This window comes from Hyla sarda, chromosome 11 (genome assembly GCF_029499605.1).
Source record: "Hyla sarda isolate aHylSar1 chromosome 11, aHylSar1.hap1, whole genome shotgun sequence".
NCBI classification, from domain to species: Eukaryota; Metazoa; Chordata; class Amphibia; order Anura; family Hylidae; genus Hyla; species Hyla sarda.
This window is the reverse complement of record NC_079199.1, coordinates 95,047,081-95,071,458: the sequence shown is the minus strand read 5'-3', so window position 1 is coordinate 95,071,458 and position 24,378 is coordinate 95,047,081. Positions and strand designations below refer to the sequence as shown.

Below are 24,378 nucleotides of genomic sequence, written 5' to 3'. Positions count from 1 at the left end.
CACCCAGGGGAGCACACTGTGTCTCTCTTTGTATATTAAAGAACCCAATAGTAAGAAGAGAAAAATAAAGATAGAAATACCGTACATACCTCTGTAGTAGAGACAGGAAGAGATGGAAAAGATTAGACAGAGGGAAAGAAAGGCTCGGGATACACAAATAAAGAGTCAGGGACAAGTAAGTGGGATCATCTGCTGCTAAGAGTGTTCAAATTACACAGTCTATTTCCCAAAAAGACACGTAGCCCCGGGAAGAATCTAGTTATGTCAAGAGTCACGTGAAGGGACAAGAAGAAGGCTTGCTAGTGGATTAAAGTGGAAAGCTGCACTTCAACTAAGATGGACTGTAGTGATAGATATCAGAGACGACCGGCTACTAACGATTGTTGGTGGATGACATCTTTTGTGGGAAGAGAAAGCATAGTGGGCATTGAGACCTGTTTGTAGCACCAGGTGAAGGATTCACTTGCCTTTTGAGAAAGATGTTAAGTGTTGGGAGCTATAAACTAAGATTGTAGGAGATGTTAGGTTCATGAAACCAAGAAATTTCCAGAACACGGTGAACGCATTAATGATTGAAAAACTTTTCAAGGACTGGTTCCTTCAACAATCCGTGCCAAGTCACAGGATTGCCAGAGGGCAGCAAAACCATCTTTGGCAGGCTGCATTCATCAGCTTCAGAAATAGGTCACAGCAAGATGTTTCAAGCATACATTTATGTAAATGTGACATCTTTAGTGCAACCAATGGATCAAAATGCAATTACAAATTCCATTGGTACTGAGAAACTTTTCTTCTTATCTAAACTGGTCGATTCTTGACAGGGAAGCATGTGGCTTTCTGGCCGCTCAGTCTTAAAAAACAATATTTATGCTGCTGTTTTGCGAAGAAAGGCTATGAAAGGTTAGTAGGAGGGCTCAGTGCAAAGATTTAAAGGGGTACTCCGCCCCTAGACATCTTATCCCCTATCGAAAGGATAGGGGATTAGATGTCAGATCGCGGGGGTCCCGCTGCTGGGGACCCCCGGGATCTCAGCTCCAGCAGCGCTTCCGGTAGCGCTGGAGGCTCTCATCCTAACGCCTCCCGACCACGGTGACGGGAGATTGTGACGTCACACCCCGCCCCTTCAATGCAAGTCTATGGGAGGGGGCGTGACGGCTGGGGGTGTGACGAAGCCTCCAGCGTTTCCGGAAGCCGCAACAGGTGGGTGCTGCAGCCAATATTCCGTGGGTCCCCAACAGCGGGACCCTGCGATCTGACATCTTATCCCCTATCCTTTGGATAGGGGATAAGATGTCTAGGGGCGGAGTACCCCTTTAATGTATACTAACATGGGGCAAATACACTGTATTTTCCATCTGGATTCTGCAAAAAGCAAAAATGCTGCATATTCCGGCATGCACTGTTGAAAAACAAAACCTGTGCAGAATTTGCATAGAAAATGACCTGCAGTGCAGGAGTTTAGTCAAGATATCCATTTATGTTGTGGATGCGCTAACGATTTGTTGTGGATGATCCCCATTTCTTTCAATGGGGAAGTCAGAATCCACAATAAAATGTATTGTTGCCGATTTCCTGAGAAGGCCGCATGTAAAATAAACTACTGCAGATTTTTAATTAAATAACGTAGTTCATTAAAACTGAACTCATTTTCTTTAAGCACTGGCGGAGCGCCAAATGTCCTAAAGCGTCCAGCTGGTTCTCATATAACTGTGCAGGATCGTCTGCACCTTCCCTGCCTTTAAGCTTACCATATATAAAGCGCTAAATGAAAATATATACAGCGACAGAAGCAGCCATGACACTTCCTGCTCCAACCCTAATGATTGCTGGTGCTGATAGCTGAGGAGCTCATGGGTAAAAGCCAACCTAGATCAGCTCTGCAATGAGTGTTAGGGGGGCTAGATTCCTGACATATTAACTCAGCAATTAAAAAAAAAAAAAAAGCTATGAAACCTCTTTGAGAAGACCAGATTTTTAGTGCCTCATACATTATGCATAGTGGCCATTTTCTTTGAGAATATCACCTCCATCATAGATCACTTTTTAATGAAATATTTAGTGGTTACTCTACTGTATTACAATGTCAAAGTGTGCAACTATAAAATAAAAATACGAAGACATAATAAATAAAAACCACTGATAAGCCACCTATTCTTCATATAGCATATGAAAAAGTGCAACCGTAATGGAAAGGGAACACAAGCCATTGGCACTTAAAGGGAATCTGTCAGCTCTATTTGTTGCTATGAGCTGCAGATACCACTGGATAACTGTTAGGGTATAAAACACAAACTGTACCTTTCCTGGAGATGACGGTGGTTGCCTATCTTATAAAATCACCTTTTTATCTCTTAGCCAAGTGTCAAGGAGGCAGAGCAAGTGAGGAGGCATGCAAGGCTGTGGCACTTGAACAGCTCGGCTCCACCTCCTTGACACTTGGCTGAGAAGCAATTTTAGTTTGACAACCACCATCAGTTTAACAATTAACAATTATCCAATGGTGTCTGCAACTCATAGCAACAAATAAAGCGGACAGATTCCCTTTAAAGAAATGTAAAAACAGACATTGGTTTCCTTCCATCTAAATGACCAAATGAGAGAACACATTAAACCTTTAAAAACCATGTGTACTGTAAAAAAGAAAATATGCATCTATAAAACTGCTGGCTAACAGAGAAGACTCCTTGGACCTCTTCCATTGCTACTTTGGTTGGACTTGCCTCACTCTCGGGATGTTTCCTATAATATTATGTTTTTGCCTCATATGTCGTCCCTCTTTTTTGTAATAAGCATGCTCGCCTGATCTACATCCTTGGATCCCTTTACCTCTCAACCCCCCCCCCCCCCCAATGCCCTTCCCCTCACCATGCCATGTTATTGTATTTTTTCATTCTGATTATTGCTCCTCTCACTGTACAGTTATTTTCGGTGTCTATGGTTGGTAGGCACTCATATGCACTGCTTGTATTTTTTGGTATTTCAATAAAATTGCTCTGTTTGAGACAAAAAAAAAAAGAAAATGTGGTCATAAATAATGTCCCGAACTAGAATTTGTTAACAAGCAGCTACGTTTCGGCTTCACAAAAAGCCTTTTTCAAGCATGCTGCTTGTCACAGATGGGTGAATACACTACACTTTTTTTTTCATCAACTGCTTTGTGGAGTGCCGCTTACCTTTTTGGATTTGTATGTGCATATGTATATATAAATATTTTTATATATATATATATATATATATATATATATATATATATATATACACACACACACACACACACACACATAATGTAGATGCCTCAACAAGGAAAGAACAAGTCTCCCATATCATACATTTCGCTACTGGTGCCAGTCACATTGATGTATTGTATAATGCATCCACATAGTACACTATGTATTTACGTATAAGTACATCATTATTACTGCCCCCAAATGTTATCTGTTCTAATCCACACCTGTAGATGTGTATGGGCTGGGGTGGGAGAGATGCGTAAATAATAAAATATAGACAACTCTAATACAATATATGTCCCTATCATATTCATATGAACCTTGTAACAAGAATCTTCTGGTCTTGAGAAGATTAACATATAGTTCCGGGCTGGTGTCAATATCATAGGAATTTCTGGGTTAACATGCAGATTCAGGCTGGTGCCAGATTATTCGAATATCTGAATGACTGGTGAACACCATACACATTTATCACAAGTGTGCTAAAGGTAATAAGATGGCTACAAAGCCCAATACAAGCATACAGAAATAACAGTATAATGTATTCTCTTATTTTATAAGGTAAGGCATGCGTTTCTGATAATACAGAAATAAATGGAGACAAGTCGTGTGGGTGAATAATTCTGCATTCATATAGTATCTTGTATATCAGTGAAGAACAATTTGTTTATTTTGAAAGCAAATTAATAAAAAAAAGTAGACGAAAATTTCCCAGGGGATAAACAGTCTGACCCAAAACCAGGCTATAGTTGGCTAGAAGGCAAGAAATGTGATCAATTCTGGTTGGCAGCACATACATGTAAGGATGGCTCTTGGTTTTATCTAAATTATCAGTAAGCTGCATTTAACTCTTCCATTTGCATATTACATACTGGTTATCTGTGTTCAGCTTCATGCATTGCTTACTGTCAAGTATTGCGTTTCCTTAGGATAGACCATCAATAACAAAATGGTGGAGGTCTGACTCCCAGCACCCTCTTCGTTGAGTCAACTTAAAGTGTTAATTTTCCATTAATTGTTTAAAAGCCTGTGCTGCTGCCTGCGCTCCTATGGACTGCTTTGTGAACAAGGGCACACGTCGTCACATTTCTTCTGGGCCCACATTACCGGTCCCTACAGATACAGTGGCTCCCGCTGTCCTGACCACAGCATCAGAACCTCAATCCTCCTCAGCAGCTATGGAAGTGGCGAGCTGCCAGTTGCTGTTTTCTCAACCTGGCTCGATCCAGTTACCCGCAGTGTAATCTCCCCCACCTACACCTGCGATTGCGACGGATGATGCTCTGACCACCCCTATAAATCTGCAGTCCTTGGCGGCTGCGTTGCTCACAATTATTATTCCTACTATTCAGCAGACACTTGAAAATACGATATGTGCCACGTTGACGCATATACAGAATGATCTGATGGCCCAGGATGACCGTTTAGGGGAGGCTGAACAGCGTATTGTTGCATTGGAGGATGAAAACAGCAGTCTTGCCACTAGACTGCTGCAAACCAAAACAGATCTTTGCTATGTCAGTGAGAAGCTTAAGGACTTAGAAAACCGCTCCAGGCAAAATAATCTGCATCTGGTGGGGGTCAGCGAATCCTTTCCTCAGTCAGATCTCCAAGATTTTTGTAAGGGCGACCTTCCCAAAGCTCTAGGTCTCAAACACAAATGTCGCATGGAAAGAGCGCACCGCCTAAGGTCAACTACCCTCTTCTTGCTCACAGCCTAACGCTGAGATCAGAGCACGCACAAGACAGGTGATCTTGAAACGACTGGACTATAACAATAAAGCTGAAATCATCAGGGCCTTTCGAAAAAGCACCTCCCCTCTGACCTTTCGCAACAAGAAGTTACTGATATTTGAGGACTACTCTACAGAGGTGGCAAAGAGGAGAAGAGCATAGAGTAAAGTTTGTGTTGCGCTTTATAAGGCGAAGAAACGTTTCCAGCTGCAGAACCCTGAAAGTCTTTCTTCCAGATGGTACTTTTACAGCCTACCAGATGCAGATGGCAGCAGAAGAGGCTCTTCAGGATCTACTGGCGGATACCTCCCGCCCTTCCCATCGCTCTCCATCCCAGAAGGGGCACGGAGAACCTACATCCAGGTCCTTTTGGCATAGAGAGGATCGCACACGCTCACAGGGAGACACCAGGAAACTGAGAAAGTCGGTAGGAAGACGCAGCAGAAGCCGCAGCAGTCGATCATCTTCACTGGACTGAGTATCCATTTCTTGATCTGATCTTATTATGTTTTCTATTAGCTAGCTGAAGGGGAATCGGACTGGTGTTAGTCATTCTTACAGTACCTTGTTTTCCGGTATCACTGAGGGTTGTCTATTGTCTATTATTTGCCTGGTATCTCTGGAATCTAGCAGTCCCCCCCCCCACCCCCATCACATGCTGTTTCTAATTTTGTCCTTATGAGCTCTCCGATTTGGTTAACGCTGCATATATACCTGTTTTGCTTCCTGGGTGGGTCAAGTGTTACTCTTCAAGGTGGTGCAGGGTCGGGGCCCTTGTCTCCTCATATCTTTGAAAAAAGTGAAGTCTCACACCCCACTGATGGCAGCCCATTTTTCATCCTGGGTGCCTGTTCTCTCTGGGTTTTCTTGTTTTTGTGTTCTTCTTCTCTTGTCCTTCTGTTTTTGTCCTGTTTCACTGTGCTTGCAGGCTCCGCTCAAGACATTATTTCTCTCCTGTAGATGGTCTGTTTATGTCCGCTTGATGGCTCCTCACATCCCATCCGCCCTCCTCTTCCGCACCTTATTTTCTGTTATTTCCACTTTCCTATCCAGCTCTCTTTGGTCTATGCCCCTGCTACTCTCTCCCCTCCCGAGCTCCTCGGGGATCCCTGTGCATTATGTGTAGAGTAATCTCATGGAATCAAAGGCTTACAGTCCCCGCAAAAACAAATGTCTGTTCTGCGTTTTCTGAAACGTTTACGTCCTGATGTTGTGCTCTTGCAGGAGACTCATCTTACCGAGGGAGACTTTCACAGAATGCAGAAACTGTGGGTGGGCAGAGTCGTGGGATCACCAGCAGTAGATGGCAAGTCTGGAGTATTGACACTAGTACATAAGTTGTTCCCCCACTGTTTGCTCTCACACAAAAGGGACTCAGAGGGGAGCCTGTCTCATATTCAACTGGATCAGACCTTTATCTATAATGTTTATGTTCCCAATGGCGATAATGCCTCTTTTAAAATTCCCTAGCAGACACGGTTAACCGCACGGCAGGAACCCTGACGATTGTGGGCGGGGACCTGAACTCGGTACCAGATCCCCTTGTGGACAGGAAAAGTTCAGCTACACCGTAAGTGGTCATCCAACATTTTTTTTCTCAGACGGGTTTGCAAGATGCGTAGCATCCTCTTCACCCTGATGGCCGTGAGTACACACATTTTTCACACGCACATGGCTCCTGGTCTCGAATTGACTATTTCCTGGTCAGTCTCCTTCTATGTACCCGTTTACTGGCAGTGGATGTCCAGGACATGGTCATTTCGGATCATTCCTCAATGGTCTTAGAGCTTCTGCCATCTAGCCCCAAGGGGACCAATTTTCTCTGGCGTTTGACGTCATTCTTAACTAAGGATGAGTCCTTTCTGGACCTTTTGGGGGGATGGTGGCTGGAGTTCAATACCGACAATTAAACGCATGTAGACAATCCAACCCTCTACTGGGAAACTGCAAAAGTAGTGCTCAGGGGCAATATTATGGCATATAGTTCCTACCTAAAACGTGAGACTCAGGAGGGCCATGCCGCGGCAGTCGATCATCTTCACTGGACTGAGTATCCATTTCTTGATCTGATCTTATTATGTTTTCTATTAGCTAGCTGAAGGGGAATCGGACTGGTGTTAGTCATTCTTACAGTACCTTGTTTTCCGGTATCACTGAGGGTTGTCTATTGTCTATTATTTGCCTGGTATCTCTGGAATCTAGCAGTCCCCCCCCCCCCACCCCCATCACATGCTGTTTCTAATTTTGTCCTTATGAGCTCTCCGATTTGGTTAACGCTGCATATATACCTGTTTTGCTTCCTGGGTGGGTCAAGTGTTACTCTTCAAGGTGGTGCAGGGTCGGGGCCCTTGTCTCCTCATATCTTTGAAAAAAGTGAAGTCTCACACCCCACTGATGGCAGCCCATTTTTCAAAGGTCACTCACCCGGCCAACTAGCACCCTACACTCTACTGAAGAGGAGCAAGAACCCTGGAAACAGCTGTGTACATTGTGGAGACAATTCCTATAGGTCTGACAATCCATAATCATGTTACATCTTCTACAGGGAACAATTGTTTGTGCTATATAAATATTATTTTTCTATAGCAGAGGCGTAACTTGTAGTTTCTGGGCTCGAGGCAAAATATGTAATGGGGCCCATGTCTACCATGTGCTATTTATACTACAGTACTGGTGTCTTCTTTTGGGGCCCTTCAGTAACAGGGCCCCGATGCGATTGCTAGCTCTGCACCCCTATGTTCAATAAGTGGCACCAGAATGCCAAATTTCTTTCTTTTAAGAAGATATAATTCCCTTCCCCATTTTGCCCCTGTTCTTTCCCTCCTCCCCCCCTTTACACCCTCTCCTTTACCCCTCTTCCTCTACCTTCCCTTACACCTCCCCCAGCCTAAACACATAGGGTATACTAGGTTCCAACTTAAGTTCTTCTCTACGACATTTGTTTACCTTTAGTTCGGGCACTTATTACCTTGCGGCCCACTTGTCGCTTTGCTCCTTTAATGTTGATGTACCCTGCGCCTGTTTTCTTCTGTCAGTGTCTAAGTTGCTCATATGATTGTTCTGCTAAAAAATTCTAAAACTTCTATAAAAATAAGATATGAAAAAAAAAAAAAAAAAAAAGGATCTAATTTGTACACCTGTTCAATAGAGAGAATTGCCTGGCCTAGAAGATTTCCTGTCAGTCTCCAAAATGGGAATTACCCCCTCTTACCCACAGCATTCTAGAAGCACATAGAACAATAAGGTAAATACAATTCCAACACCCACAAAAGGTCCAGTATAGACATATAAAACAGCAATGCTGCATAAGGCACAATCATTTTCTTAGCTTTAGTTTCAAAAGTGACATCTGGTGTATGGCAGCTCCATATATAACTCTACAGTAACTGTAAATTTGACTCAAACCCAAATGTAACAATACCTTTGGGCTACCTTGTGGCAACAATGACGAAAATTCCATTTGAAGCCTATTTACTGGTCCCTAGATTCATTTCAAACTGGACTTTATGGGAAGATGTGGAGCGAGTTTTGCCCCAATGGTTGGCATTAAAACTTTTTTACTAAAACAAAAAAGTGGCTTGAAAATTTACTTTTCGAGTCACAAAATGGAAAAATATCTGTATTATGTCCAGAAAAGCAACGTCATGAAAAAACATATGTGTGTATGGGCCTTTCACTCATTAGATGCATAGAAACAGAAGATTTAACATGCACATGGGCCAAAAGTGGATTTTGCTCTTTAGCTCTACAGTATCGACAGATATTGACTAGCCAGAAATTTATATAGGGATAACATAGGGAATATGGAAGAAAACCACAAATAATAACTGCACTACAATTACAGTATAATCAACTAAATATGTAGAAGGAATCAATCACGGCCCTCAATGATATTGTTCCGCTCCCTCAATGTAACTGCCTGATGTCTTGTGGCACGGAATATAGTTTCAAGCACGATTGGAATATCAGTGAGTGCCGTGATTGATTCCTTCTACATATTTAGTTGCATTTAAGCCATCTTCTGTAGTCACTGGGCAACGTTGTGATTTCCGCAGCAAGAGAATTTGGGAAGTGTCGCCCTCGAAAAGCCAGGTGAAGTGCTAGGACTAGTAGTGCCGACTGCACCATTTCTTTATATTAAAGGGGTACCCCGCCCCTAGACATCTTATCCCCTATCTAAATGATAGAGGATAAGATGTCTGATCGCGGGGGCTCTCAGCTGCTGCATCCCAGACATCCGGTACACAAAGCGAATTTCGCTCCATGCCGGATGACTGGCGATGCGGGGCCCTGCTTGTGACGTCACGGCCATGCCCCCTCAATGCAAGTCTATGGGAGGGGACGTGACGGCTCTAAACGAATGCCGGGTGCAACAGGGAAATCGCGATCAGACATCTTATCCCCTATCCTTTGCATAGGGGATAAGATGTCTAGGGGTGGAGTACCCCTTTAAGGAACTACAATTATAATATCTGTACACTTTTGATGGGAAAAATACTTTAGACATCTGCTAGGCGAGCTCATAGAGGTTGCACTGAGTTTCAGGCTGTAATCTTCATTGCTTCATAAGATTTCTGGCACCCTGACAACAAACTTTGTTTAATGGACATTCTCCTCCCATTGATACATGCTAGCCATGTATACCCTGAATGCAGAAAGCCACTGCTTATGAACTGCTTTTTCATTCTGCAGACACTGTGCCCTCATCTCCCACAGACACTGATGCTGTTGGTGTGCGATCTTCTCCTCGACACTGTGATCCATCCTCTGTGTGTGATCTCCGATGTCCCTCCTTTGGCAGATTTATTTCTATGTGTGTGATCTTCTTTCCTATCCATGTACATTGTGCCATGGCTATGATGAAGCAACGTTACAACCAGATATGTAAAGAAGTTGCAGAGATTTTACAACAACAATTTGCTAAGCCATATTTGATGAAGACTAGGCTTAATTTTGCATTCATAAGAAATGGAACAAGTAAATTAGCAGTAAAAGGCACACATTTCCTATATTGTGTACCGGTGACTCATTTCCTTGAGACATGTCAAACGTTTTTATTGGCCGGGGTCTGAGTGTGCAGACGTAGACTGCTGAAGAAAACGAGCTTCTCTCCTTGCTCTGTGTCTATGACACCTGGATGGCACCATACAATTACATTGTAAGTCCGTCCGGGTCATGTCACACAGAGCTGGGAAAACATGCAGACTTCACACTTCTCCCGGCTCTGACTCATGAACACTGAGACCCCGACCAATCCCAATTTTCAATACGTCTATACGACATACATATTTTTTCAAATGATAAGTACACTTTAATTTATTTATATGAAAATAATCTACAAATAATTCCTGGAGCCTTGGAGAATGATATAAAATCTCAAACACGTCTAGATCATCTTAAGAGGTAGCTCCACCCATAGTTGCCCACTTTCTCTTACTACAGATTGCTGGCACTGATGTTGCCTCACGGAATGCTGTTTATAGACTGCTGTACATTTGTCACAATGTGTGAATTTTGAGATTCTGAAGCAAAAAATAGAATTAATTTAACTCTTATAAGGAGCGTATCATTAAGTCTAAAGCATAGCTTCAATATGGAGCTACACTTTGAGCAAAAGGGTCTTTAATCCCACTGCTCTTTTCAGAGTCATTTCAGTTGCAAACATGGAGTAAGATGTCAGATCACCTTAGTGCTTGCTTGGCAATTTATAAAGTTACTTTAATAGTTATGAAGTTTATAATAGAAATCATCATGCAAACAAATAATAAATTAAGCCATATTATACTCACTTCTCAAGTCACTCTTCTGTGAGCTTACGCTTGCGGAAGGTATGAACAATTATATGATGACATCTACTTACTTTTGGCGTTGGACAGGAAGCAGTGGAAAGCCTTGATGTTGCCTGCGCCCGCGGTGATTCAGAGGGGGTGGTACTAAGTGATGCCGTATCTCGTGGTAGTACCTGCACCCCACGAGAGATTATGGAATCTGGAATCTGCATTAGAGAACATGTAAAATTAGAGGAGCTAAGAACAGATATAAATGAAGAAAGAAACACTTGTCCTTACCAAACATTGTAACCCAGTGCTACAAGTTTTTCATAAAGTGAATGTCTACCCTTTAACCCCTTAAGGACGCAGGACGTAAATGTACGTCCTGGTGAGGTGGTACTTAACGCACCAGGACGTACATTTACGTCCTAAGCATAACCGCGGGCATCGGAGCGATGCCTGTGTCATGCGCGGCTGATCCCGGCTGCTGATCGCAGCCAGGGACCCGCCGGCAATGGCCGACGCCCGCGATCTCGCGGGCGTCCGCCATTAACCCCTCAGGTGCCGGGATCAATACAGATCCCGGCATCTGCGGCGGTTCGCGATTTAAATGAACGATCGGATCGCCCGCAGCGCTGCTGCGGGGATCCGATCATTCATAACGCCGCACGGAGGTCCCCTCTCCTTCCTCCGTGCGGCTCCCGGCGTCTCCTGCTCTGGTCTGTGATCGAGCAGACCAGAGCAGGAGATGACCGATAATACTGATCTGTTCTATGTCCTATACATAGAACAGATCAGTATTAGCAATCATGGTATTGCTATGAATAGTCCCCTATGGGGACTATTCAAGTGTAAAAAAAATGTAAAAGTAAAAGTAAAAAAAAGTGAAAAATCCCCTCCCCCAATAAAAAAGTAAAACGTCAGTTTTTTCCTATTTTACCCCCAAAAAGCGTAAAAAACATTTTTTATAGACATATTTGGTATTGCCGCGTGCGTAAATGTCCGAACTATTAAAATAAAATGTTAATGATCCCGTACGGTGAACGGCGTGAACGAAAAAAAATAAAAAAAAGTCCAAAATTCCTACTTTTTTAATACATTTTATTAAAAAAAAAATTATAAAAAATGTATTAAAAGTTTTTTATATGCAAATGTGGTATCAAAAAAAAATTACAGATCATGGCGCAAAAAATGAGCCCCCATACCGCCACTTATACGGAAAAATAAAAAAGTTAGAGGTCATCAAAATAAAGGGATTATAAACGTACTAATTTGGTTAAAAGGTTTGTGATTTTTTTTAAGCGCAACAATAATATAAAAGTATATAATAATGGGTATCATTTTAATCGTATTGACCATCAGAATAAAGAACACATGTCACTTTTACCATAAATTGTACGGCGTGAAAACAAAACCTTCCAAAATTAGCAAAATTGCGTTTTTCGTTTTAATTTCCCCACAAAAATAGTGTTTTTTGGTTGCGCCATACATTTTATGATATAATGAGTGATGTCATTACAAAGGACAACTGGTCGCGCAAAAAACAAGCCCTCATACTAGTCTGTGGATGAAAATATAAAAGAGTTATGATTTTTAGAAGGCGAGGAGGAAAAAATTAAAACGTAAAAATTCATTTGTCTGAGTCCTTAAGGCCAAAATGGGCTGAGTCCTTAAGGGGTTAAAGGGGAACTCCACTACTTCACAACGCATCCCTTATCTACAGGATAGGGGATAAGTGTCTGATCGCAGGGTGTCCCATCGGTCAGGCCCCCCCACGATCTCCTGCCCGACTCTCCCGATGCTTGTACCCCTTCCATGCATCTCTATGGGCGAGCTAGAGATACAGCGCTTGTGTATCTCTGGTTCTCCCATAGAGATGCATGGAGGAGGTGTGCAATGGTTGAAACAGCTACGTGAACAGAGCGGTGCATGGAGAGAGCCAGGGCCTCGGGCAGAAGATTGCGGGTGGTCCCGGCTTTCGGACCCACCCCTGGGATCAAACACCTATCCCCTATCCTCTGCATAGGGGATAAGTTGTTCAGTACCTGAGTTCCCCTTTAACTCTGATTTAGGGTCGAAAAACCAACTCAGCAAAATTACCACAGACATGAACATGTTCTGCTGACAATATAGGTGCTTTGACAAACAATAGAAAGTACCATTTTATTGTTCTTGGCCTCATAAAGGTGATTTCTGGTAGCCTTCTCCCCCCCCCCCCTCTAGCTCCATATGCATATTTTGCTACAAATAAAATGAATGTTCATTAAGGGTGAATTGGAAGATGGCTTATCATGGGCATTATTTCAAGTAGTAAATTGAATTGTATAATAAAAGGGTATTTCAGGAAAAAAATAATTTAAAAGAAAACTGGTGGCAGAAAGTTATACAGATACAGCTACAGAAAGTTATCAGCTACTGTATATTCAGAGGAGGTTGTGTAGTTTTTTTCAGTCTGACCAGAGTGCTCTCTGCTGAAACCTCTGTCCCTGTCTAGAGCAAGATTTGCTCCTACTCTGGACAGTTCCTGACATGGACAGAGGTGGCAGCAGAGAGCACTGTGGTCAGACTAGAAAGAACTTCAAAACTTCCTCTGGAGCATATAGCAGCTGATCAGTACTGGAAGGATTAAGATTTTTATATAGAAATAATTTACAAATCTGTATAACTTTCTGGAACCAGTTGATTTGTTTTGCTCTTCGAAGTACCCCTTTAAAGATTCACAGGATGTCTATAGCTATCTTATATTTAGTTGGTAGAAACTGCTTTACTAAGTGCTGTCTCCATACCAGTGTTTACCAACCAGTGTATCTCCAGCTGTTGCAAAACGACAACTCCCAGCATGCCGGGACAGCCAAAGGCTGTCTGAGCATGCTGGGAGTTGTAGTTCTGCAACAGCTGGAGGTGCACTGGTTGAAAAACACCGGTATGGAGACAGCACTGCTCCATACATGCAGCAGAAATGTAAAGCCACATCTATAAAAAGGTGGCAAAACTGGAATTAAAAGTAAAAATGATGTAACTTATCATAAGTGATTATGGCAACAAGGATGTTAATCTGTGACAAAAATGAAGGGACATGTGCAAGCATTGCTTTGGAAAATGAATTCTGGCAGCTGTCTGGTTGCTAGAGGCAGCAGCTCCAATTTATTTTCAAGTATGCAGCTTATATGCATTAAGATTGGTGTTCACGTGAATAGTACATACAAGAAAAAAGTTGCAAGATAAAGTAAGTGAACCTGGACATTTACCCTGATTTCTAGTAAAATAGGGTACAATTTTGTAATCGGAGAAGAGAAAAGGCTGATAAAGATGAATGCTTGTATGCCTCAATTATATAAAAAAACTAATAAATGTAATGAAGTACCCAGGATCAAAGACACTTATAGTGCACCTTTCATTTGCAAAAAAATTGTATATAATGTAGATAAGACTACTAAATATATATTAATAAAAATTTGGAAAAAAAGTGCAGCTATTTCTTGTGTGTCTCTGCGTAGAGGCAAAATACAGGAAGTGAGGGCAGGCAGGCAGGGCTCTGTGGGAGCAGGGGGCTTTTCACAAAGTTTCAGTGCACAGAGTCCTACCTTGACCTCTGTGTAAACAGCCCTGCTTGTCCTTAGTGTACAGAGCCCTGCTTGTCCTCAGTGTACAGAACCCTGCTCGTCCTCAGTGTACAGAGGCCTGCTTGTCCTCAGTGTACAGAGCCCTGCTTGTCCTCAATGTAGAGAGCCTTGCTTGTCCTCAGTGTACAGAGCCCTGCTTGTCCTAAGTGTACAGAAACCCACTTGTCCTCAGTATACAGAACCCTGCTTGTCCTCAGTGTACAGAGCCCTGCTTGTCCTGAGTGTACAGAGCCCTGCTTGTCCTCAGTGTAAAGAGCCCTGCTTGTCCTCAGTGTACAGAGCCCTGCTTGTCCCCAGTGTACAGAGCCCTGCTTGTCCTCAGTGTACAGAGCCCTGCTTGTCCTCAGTGTACAGAGCCCTGCTTGTCCCCAGTGTACAGAGCGCTGCTTGTCCTTAGTGCACAGCGCCCTGCTGGTCCTCAGTGTACAGCGCCCTGCTGGTCCTCAGTGTACAGAGCCCTGCTTGTCCTCAGTGTACAGAAGCCCGCTTGTCCTCAGTATACAGAGCGCTGCTTGTCCTCAGTATACAGAACGCTGCTTGTCCTCAGTGTACAGAGCCCTGCTTGTCCTCAGTGTACAGAGCCCTGCCTGTCCCCAGTGTACAGAGCGCTGCTTGTCCTTAGTGCACAGAGCCCTGCTTGTAATCAGTGTACAGAGCCCTGCTTGTCCTCAGTGTATGGAGTGCCGCTTGTCCTCAGTGCACAGAGCCCTGCTTGTCTGCCCACACTTCCTGTATTTCATCTCTGCACAGACACACAAGCAGGGACAAGCCATGATTATTCACCTAAAAATATACACATTTTTTAACCAATGTTTATTATAAATATAGATATAATGTTATTATCTACATTATATTTAGAGTTTTTGCAAATTACAGGTACACTTTAAAACAATAATAGACTGAGTGGAGGAAACTTGCATCAAATCCTACTACACTCCCCGTATGGAAGCTCAATATATCAGGCAGAGAATCTCCAATAGTTCCACGAAAAGTGTACAGTTAGTAAGGACAAAAAGAAAAATTCCTGCTAAAAACAAGACAAATTCTATATAAATGACACCTCAAAAAACTGTACAAAAATATATAATAATAAATATAGCAAAATAAGGACTAATTATGTTATGTGTAATAATGTAAAATGACATAGCGAAAGAGCATTGAACACATGAGGAAAAGGAAGTGCAAAAAGGCTTAGAAAGCCAAGACAACAGGTGAAATCTATCAGAAAATAAAAAGCAATCCAGACCCTTGTCAGTGCAAATTATTATCCCCTGGTTCAGTCCCAACTGATGCTACAAAATGGTCTCATTGCCAAGGTGTCACACAAGACACATCTCATGATGGGTAAAAGCAAAGAGCTCATGACTTTCACAACCTGATTGTTGTAAAACATAACAATGACGTTGGTTACAGGGACATATCTAAACTTCTGAACCAGTGAGCATTGTTTGGGCCAAAAATACGGAAAGGGAAAGACAATCATTTTCCCACAAATTTTGTCTCGACCAGGTGCTCCTCACAAGATTTCTGACAGAGGAGGGAAAAGAAGAATCAGAAGAGATGTCCAAGAGTCAAGGACACTTGTGGAGATCTTCAAAAAGACCTGGAACTAGTAGCTACTATTGTCTCAAAGAAACAGGATTTAGTGAGAAAAATGGTGTTGTGTGCAATACTTATTTCACCCGCATATATATATCTGATCTCAAAGACCTGTACAAAAATGCAAAAATCAAAATATGCAGTGCCATGTTATAGACACACCAGAATAAAGTGATGGTGCACATTAGAAAATATAGTAGTAACAGAGCTACAAATCCCAGAAAGCTGGGAAATATCAATTCATATATAGATGCAAAAAAACCAAAAAAACATGCATGTGCAAATAATATGTATAAGGCTGGAACAGCCTGCATTAATGGGCGGGGCCTGGAGTGTACTTAACGTCACCTGGTAGGGCCTAGGGGTACGTGCGTTAGGGTATTGACGCCGCGGGTTCGCCACGTGACGTTGCACAGTTGACGCACGGTCAGCTGACCGGAGTCTGCAGCGCGGCGTTCGGGTAAGTGGCCGAGCTGGCCGGGGGGAGCGGTGTTATTTCGCAGCCCGATCTCCGGATGTAAGCCAGAGATCGGAGGGTACCCCCGGCCAGCCCGGCCCCCGGTTTTCAGCATTCAGGGACCCGCGTCCCTTGCGGTTGTTCAGGACGCATCCTTGTTGTCATGTGCAGCATATGTGGGGTAAGCATGGGGAGCACTGGTGGAGTTCCGGGCCTACTGTCGGGTTGTCTGGGCCCACTCCCCCAGCGGTCCTAATAGGGGGATCTGGCTGTTAGGACCACATGCTCCGACCCCACCACCCTACTCTATCCTTAGGTCTCACACCCACGCCTTGGTATCAGTATTGCATATGTTTCCGTGGCTCACTATAGAGAAATTTTATCGCATGGCATACTTGTACATGTGTCACAGGTGGGTTCCCCCCTGTGGCCTGAAGAAAAAAAAAATTCTCTTATCACTGCATGCGGTCAGCTCAGGTAATTCTGTGCATACGGTCTGATCACTTATTCGGAACATAGGTTACTTGTTCCGTACACACGCTCCCATAATTTGTGCTATGCATACGGTTAGATAGTCTCTATACACATGTTCCCATAGTTTGTCCCACACATACGGTCATTTAGTAGTTCTGCGCACATGCTCCCACGATAGGTGCCATATGGTTATATAGTTGTTCCGCGCTCACGCTTCAACAATTTGTTCTAGGCATACGTCCAGGTTCAATGTACATTTATACTGTACTGTATATATGCCCGTAATAGTTACCGTACATACGCCCGTAGCTTTTATACTGGTTATACGCCCGTAGCTTTATACTGTATACATGCCAGCACGTTCTCTAGCTGCTCTGCATATTCCAGTAGGGGTTAATTTATGCCGGCACGTTCTCTGGCTGCTTCGCTCTGCATATTACGGTAGGGGTTAATTATATGCCAGCAAGTTCTCTGGCTGCTTCGCCCTGCATATTACAGTAGGGGTTAATTATATGCCGGCACGCTCTGGCTGTTCCTCTCTGCATATTACAGTAGGGGTTAATTATATGCCGCCACACTCTGGCAGTTCCGATCTGCATATTACAGTAGGGGTTAATTATATGCGGGTATGCTTTCTGGCGGTTTCGCTCTGCACATTTCAGTAAGGGGTTAATTATACGCTGGCACGCTCCGCTCTGCACACTACAGTGTTGTGGTTCCCATGTACAGATATAATCATGCGGAGCATATTAAAAAAAAATAAAAATAAATGGTGTTAAGATAAATGTATGTGTGTATATCTATATATATGCATAGGCATTTGTATGTGTGTATACATGCACAGGTGTGTGTAGTTAGTTTTGATAGATATTTCACTATGGCATTAATCATCTCACACGCATTTACGGTTTATATTCAATTTTGCTACGGTTTTCTACTCTTTTAATTATGTGTAGTTTAGATGTATTATTTTCTTTAGGTACTACGGTCCTCGTTTAGGCTTTTTGACCGATCCTCTGTGTTGTGACTAACACTTCGTTAGCAAGGTTGGCCATTGGTAGTTGGGGGGTCACTCAGGGGTACGTTTATATATTATCCTCACGCTCACAGGATATATACTGTACACACGCTCGTATGATTTACACTGTACACACGCTTGCAGGATTTATACTGTACATACGCTCATAGGATTTATACAGTAGACATGCTCGTAGGATTTATACTGTACTCACGCTCGCAGGATTTATACTGTATATACGCTTGTAGGATTTTACAGTATACGCTCTTAGGATATATACGGTACATACGCTCGTAGGATTTATACTGTACATACGCTCATAGCATTTATACTGTACATACGCTCGTAGGATTTATACAGTGTACACGCTCGTAGGATTTATACTGTACATACGCTCGTAGGATTTATACAGTATTCACGCTCGTAGGATTTATACTGTACATACGCTCATAGCATTTATACTGTACATACGCTCGTAGGATTTATACAGTGTACACGCTCGTAGGATTTATACTGTACATACGCTCGTAGGATTTATACAGTATTCACGCTCGTAGGATTTATACTGTACATACGCTGGTAGGATTTATACTGTACATACGCTCGTAGGATTTTACAGTATTCGCTTGTAGGGTTTATACTGTACATACGCTCGTAGGATTTATGTAGTATACGCGCTCGTCGGTTTTATACTGTACACACTCGTAGGTTTATACTGTAAATACGATCAAAGGGTTTATACTGTACATAAGCTCGTAGCATTTATACAGTATACTCGCTCTTAGGGTTCATGCGGTATACACGCTCATAGGTTTATACTGTAAATACGATCAGAGGGTTTATACTGTACACTCGCTGGTAGTATTTATACTGTACACATGCTTGTAGGTTTCATGTCTGACATGCACTCGTAGGAGTTATACTGTACATAACACACTCACATACATATGCTCATAGATTCATGTTGTACGTATGCTTGTAATTTATATATGCTGGTATTAATTATACTGTTCTTTTGCTTATGTTATACGTTACATCTGCTTGTTACTTTGATACTGTGAATAAGTGTTTATCGCCATGGTAGCATTAACAGTGGGCGTTCGTTGATATAGTTTGTTCGGGTATACGCACACATAGTTCATTTGGCCTATACGCTCAGAGTTTTATGCTAATGTCAGTTCATTTAGTTTTCACACGTTATAGCGTTTACAGTGCACTTTTGTAGATTCTTTGTTGTGTCCGCAGTGCATATAGTTGCATAGCATTGGGGCACATGCGTTCCTCACTTTAGAATTTATACAGCTGTTGCGGTTGCGGCATCATACCTACCATGTCAGCAGGGGGTGGTACTCAATAGTTATTTACTGACACGTATTCAGAGTCACAGCTTCACGACCCATAGGTGGTTTATACCCTTCATACCTGCCACGCCTGCAGGGAGATACATGGCGTAGTTATTGTTCCTGACACGTCTTCAGAACAACAATAACACAACACATAGGCGGTGTATACCCATTATACCTGCCACGTCTGCAGGGGGGGTACATTGCATAATTGTTGTTACTGACACGTCTTCAGAACATCAATAACACGACACATAGGCAGTGTATACCCATTATACCTGCCACGTAAAAATAAATAAATAAATAGGAAAATTCGCTTAGACCTTACACCCATGTCTTTGACAATACGCAGGTTTTATGGCATTGGGCGAATCTGTGCCCAGATAATTCGGTTATGCATACGAGAATAGCTGAGGTTTGGTTTATTATTTGCCAAGTCGACAGGTCTAGTATGGTTACGACCTGTTTCAGCTTTTGAATTCGGCTAGACCAGTCACGTTTACAGGTCAGCCCGGAAAAAACCTTACACGACTTCAGGTTGGCGACAATGTCATCATACATTATGTTATTCAGCTGTTGGGTTATGCACAGGGACATAGCTTTACTTTTCCATTGTAAATTGACACGTCTATAGGTCAATCATGGTTACAACCTGTCTCGACTTTTGGTTTATGTCGATACTAGTAGTCATACGTGTTGGTTGAAGCTTTTAATTCGGTTAGACCTGTCACGTCTACAGGTCAGTCTGGATACAACCTGACACGACTTCAGGGTGGCGACAATCGTCTTTGTATACGTTGTGTTTATTCAGCAGTTGGGGTTTGTCATGGCTTAGATTGACGATGATAGTAATCACATGCTGGTTGAGTCTCATCATCATGTTGCTGTATAAGTGGTTGCATTGCAGTTCACGTCCACAGGTTGGTTACAGTGGTAAGCTGACACAGGTTTAGGTTGGTGGTTACGTAGTCTTTTGTGTATACACGTTGTTAGCACTTGGGAGTTGTGTATACGGGCATAGGGTTGCTCTCTGTGTGGTCTTTTCACGTCCATAGCTCACTGAGAGCTTCCGACATGTAGCCTGGAATACTTACGCGATATTTTACATTTGAAACTTAGAGGATGACATGTGCCATTTTATTCCTATTTGCATTTATCGGGTTTTGCCACTCTTCTTTGCATCCAGCATAATACTATCAAAGTATATCTGTCAGGTATCCAGCATAATATCACGTGGTCTTGCTCCGACAGGGCGTCATCGTTTGCATTTCATGACATCAAATCTGCCCTGGTGAGTGCTCAAGAGGGAGGTTGCAGGCCCTCTAGCCATCAGCCCTGACAGCTGGCTTAGTTAGTTGGTTAGTTGACGCTTTAGGTAATTCCCCATGGCGACATCAGGACAGCTTAACATTAGAGGCCGCGTTGTCTTTCAGTTGTCATGGTTTCCTAAGGTTTAGGGGTATTACATGCAGATGCATTGCTGTAGTTACAATAACGTTGCAGGGATGCAAATAATTAAGTATTGATATTGTATAGCAGATGAATGTTACTGTCAGGTTATCATCATACACCATTTCCCAAGTCAGTACTGCATGCACCATATCCCTATTGCATAGTCAGTAATGCACGTTTGTATTTCAGTCATTGGTCACGGGGTTGTTGCGCGTGTTAATAGCGCTTTGTTCTCATTATGGGTTTTGCCCTCTTTTTTCCAGGCGTACTCCTACGCGGCAGTATATGGCATGAATACAGTTCTATTTTCCTATTATCTGTTGGTTTTTGCCCTCTTTATAGGTGTACCCAAGGCGGCGGCTCAGGCACACCTCTAGCCGTGTTAGGTTAAGGTAGGGGTATTTGAGTCTCTGGGTGAAAGGCCCTGGCCATAAGTATAAGGCTGGAACAGCCTGCATTTATGGGCGGGGCCTGGAGCGTACTTAACGTTAGGGTATTGACCAACCCTCCCGCCCGTTGAATATATATTTCTAACAGGGTATGCCCTCTTTATAGGTGTACCCACGGGGGCGGCTCAGGCACACCTCTAGCCGTGTTAGGTTAAGGTAAGGGTATTCGAGTCTCTGGGTGAAAGGCCCTGGCCATAAATAATATCTACAAGTGCAAATGAAAAATGGAGGGCAACCAGGAACCCATAGGGGGCCAATGTTCAAGTTTTCTACTGCTATGCAGCGGAACGCATGTAGATTGGCCCCTATGGATTGCCATAAAACCGCCCAAAATACTGTGTGTGTGAACAAAGACTTAAAAACATACACTACACAACTATACGAAATAACACACACATTGTTTAAGTTTTACATTGAGTAAAAAGCCACAAAGCAGGGAGCAGAAAAGTAAGTGAACCCTTAGGGCTAGATCACACTGAACTCCTCAGTCGATCAGCACACTTTCTACACCAGTTATCTCAAACTGTGGCCCTCCAGATGGCTGTCTGGAGGCTGTCTACACGTTCAATTTTCCAATGGAATTGGAATGCTGGTCAGAAGGTCCATCACAGAACTTCTAATGTGTGAACACAGCAGTGACAAACCTATTAAAGTCAACAGAAGTGTGGTGCAAGGCAGAATCCTCACGGAATGTGGATTCTGCCTTGAAATTCAGTAGTGGTAAATCTCTTCTCAATGCTGTGTAAATCTTATCTGCAGCAGCAGAAAACATTTGGTGGAGGTGATGGCTGCTAAAGGAGGAGCTTCCAGTTAATAAATTCAAGGGTTCACTTTTTCTCCCTGCTTTGTGGATGTTAGTTCAATGTGCTCAACAAAAGACATGAGCATACTATTCTTTGTGTACTTTCTTAGCTTATGGTGTCTTTATAAATGTGACTTAGCTAACAATCAGACATTATTACATTAGTAATCAATGCAGATATTTGGCGATTCCAATGGGTTCACCTACTTTTATTCCCTGCACTGTGAATGTTGTTCAATGTGCTGAATAAAAGATATGGACAATAAAATTGTGTATTATTAGTTTGATTTGACTGAGTGTGTGTCTAATATTGTGTCTTCGATGACAACCAGACCACACTAGATTAGTAATCAATGCAAAAATCTAGGTAATTCAAAGGGTTCCCTTACATTTTCTCCATGCACTGTAGATGTTTTTTATTTAGCTCAACAAAAGATAAGAATGGTACAATCGTGTATCATTAGTTTGATATGAATGTGTGTGTGTGTAATATTTTGCTTTCGATCACAATCAGATCCCACTGTATTAGTTACCAAGGCAGACAGCTAGGTTATTTTAACGGTTCTCTTACTGTTTTTCCCTGCACTGTAGATGTTTTAATTAAGCTCAAAAAAAGATATTAATGGTAAAATTGTATATTATTAGTTTGATTAGATTGCGGGTGTCTAATATTGTGATTTTGAAGACAATCAGAACCCACTTTATTAGTTACCAAGGCAGAAATCTAGGTTATTCAGAGGGTTCTCTTACTGTTTCTCCCTGCACTGTGGATGTTTATTCAATGTGCTCAATAAAAAACACGAATAATATAATTATTTGTGTGTGTTTTTAGTTTACAAAACAAAACAAGGACATGACAACCTTTTAAAGGAAACCTGACACCCTAGGTTCGGTTCACATCACTATTTATAATAGCACCCACAAAGAAGTGTTGGGTCATATAGCAGAAACTAACAGAGCTCTAAGACCCCAATGACCTATAATGGGGCACATTAGGTGAAACAGTGATGCATGCAGTGCCATCATTCCTGTCAAAGTTGATAAAATCTGTAAAGTAGGCTCCAAATCATAGTCTCCTAGTCAAATGTGAACAGAGCCTTAGTTTATGTTGTCATTTGGGAAGGGGTGGGCAGTCCACCCGTGTAGTACATAGGAGCACACAGTGCAGTATAACATGACTATATGTACAAACTCACTGCAATGAAAGTCTCATGGTAATCCTTGAATTGGGGCTTATGTAAATATTCAGAGATTATAAAGGCAATATAAACCACACAGACGTTCTGGTGTCAAACACAGTATTACACACAGTAGATTGAAGAACTAGATCAAACTGGTCTGTACACAGCTGACGGGATATTTAAGCTTCGCATCTCAGTGAATCTTTAAGGAAGTTCTCCACTCCATGAAGATGCTGTAAAAATGTCTGACTGAAGGGACGCACAGGAAAAAGAATCTCTCCCATTTTCAACATGGCTGCCACTAAGATGGCTCACTCTGCAGATTTCTCTTGGTCCGTATGGAATTCGGAAAAGCAACGTAAGCTGCAGATATGTGAAATTATGGTGTTGTCAAAATATCTAATATTGTGGGTCAGCAAATCTAGGATGTCACATAAAGAAGTTTTATACTCGCATCTCGTCTGAGTTTTATTTTACATAATTCAGAGATATCTCTCAGGATTTTTGGACTTGCACACACTTTGGATTTATTGGAGAAAATTGTGAAACTTAGAAAAAGAAAAAAAAAAAGATATACTCAAAAATAATGTTTGGTGGTGGCTTCTCTTTTATGTGTAAAGACTTGGGGAATTTGTACCCATAGCGGAATCCAAGTTATCTAGGGTAAAACAGACTGGAACCCCAGCGATCTCCGGAACGGGACTGTCAGTGAAGGAGCGTGTGTTGTCTACCGATACTCAGGTCGGCACTCACTCCTCACATAGAATGTGTCGGCAGATAAGGACCATTCGACCCATCTAGTCTGTCCAATATTCTGAATACTATGAAAAGTCCTTTTCCTTATCGGATATAAAGATAACCTTATGCATATTCCATGAATGCTCACTGAGAGCAGAGTCCCCTTGTAGATAGGGGATAAGTAAGTTTTGGGTAGAGTTCTCCTTTAATGATCAGGACATTTTTCATTTTTGCATTTTGTTTTGTTTGAGAGCTAATTTTTTGCGCCGTGATCTGTAGTTTTTATCAGTGCCATTTTTTTTTTAAATCGCCTTTTATAAATTTTATTCTGTATATGAAGTTATGAAAAATGATTAATTCTGGAATTTAATCACTTTTTGACTTTGTCATTCATCCAGGTTTCATTAACGTCATATTTTAATAGTTCAGACATTTCCCGCGTACCAAGATATGAAATATTTTCATTTCTGTTTACAATATCTTATTTGGAAAATACTAAAAGGGGGTGAA

At 42.2% G+C, this 24,378-nt stretch overlaps 1 protein-coding gene across 27 annotated transcripts in view; it reads right to left on the bottom strand.

The window, feature by feature from the left end:
• GPHN (gephyrin) overlaps positions 1–24,378 on the bottom strand; it is a 314,240-nt gene that overhangs the window by 104,129 nt on the left and 185,733 nt on the right. For all 27 annotated transcript variants that reach the window (XM_056546198.1, XM_056546189.1, XM_056546185.1 and 24 more), the window contains one exon: positions 10,822–10,956. In XM_056546198.1, the coding sequence (XP_056402173.1) occupies positions 10,822–10,956 (135 nt within the window). The remainder of the gene's footprint in view (positions 1–10,821; positions 10,957–24,378) is intronic.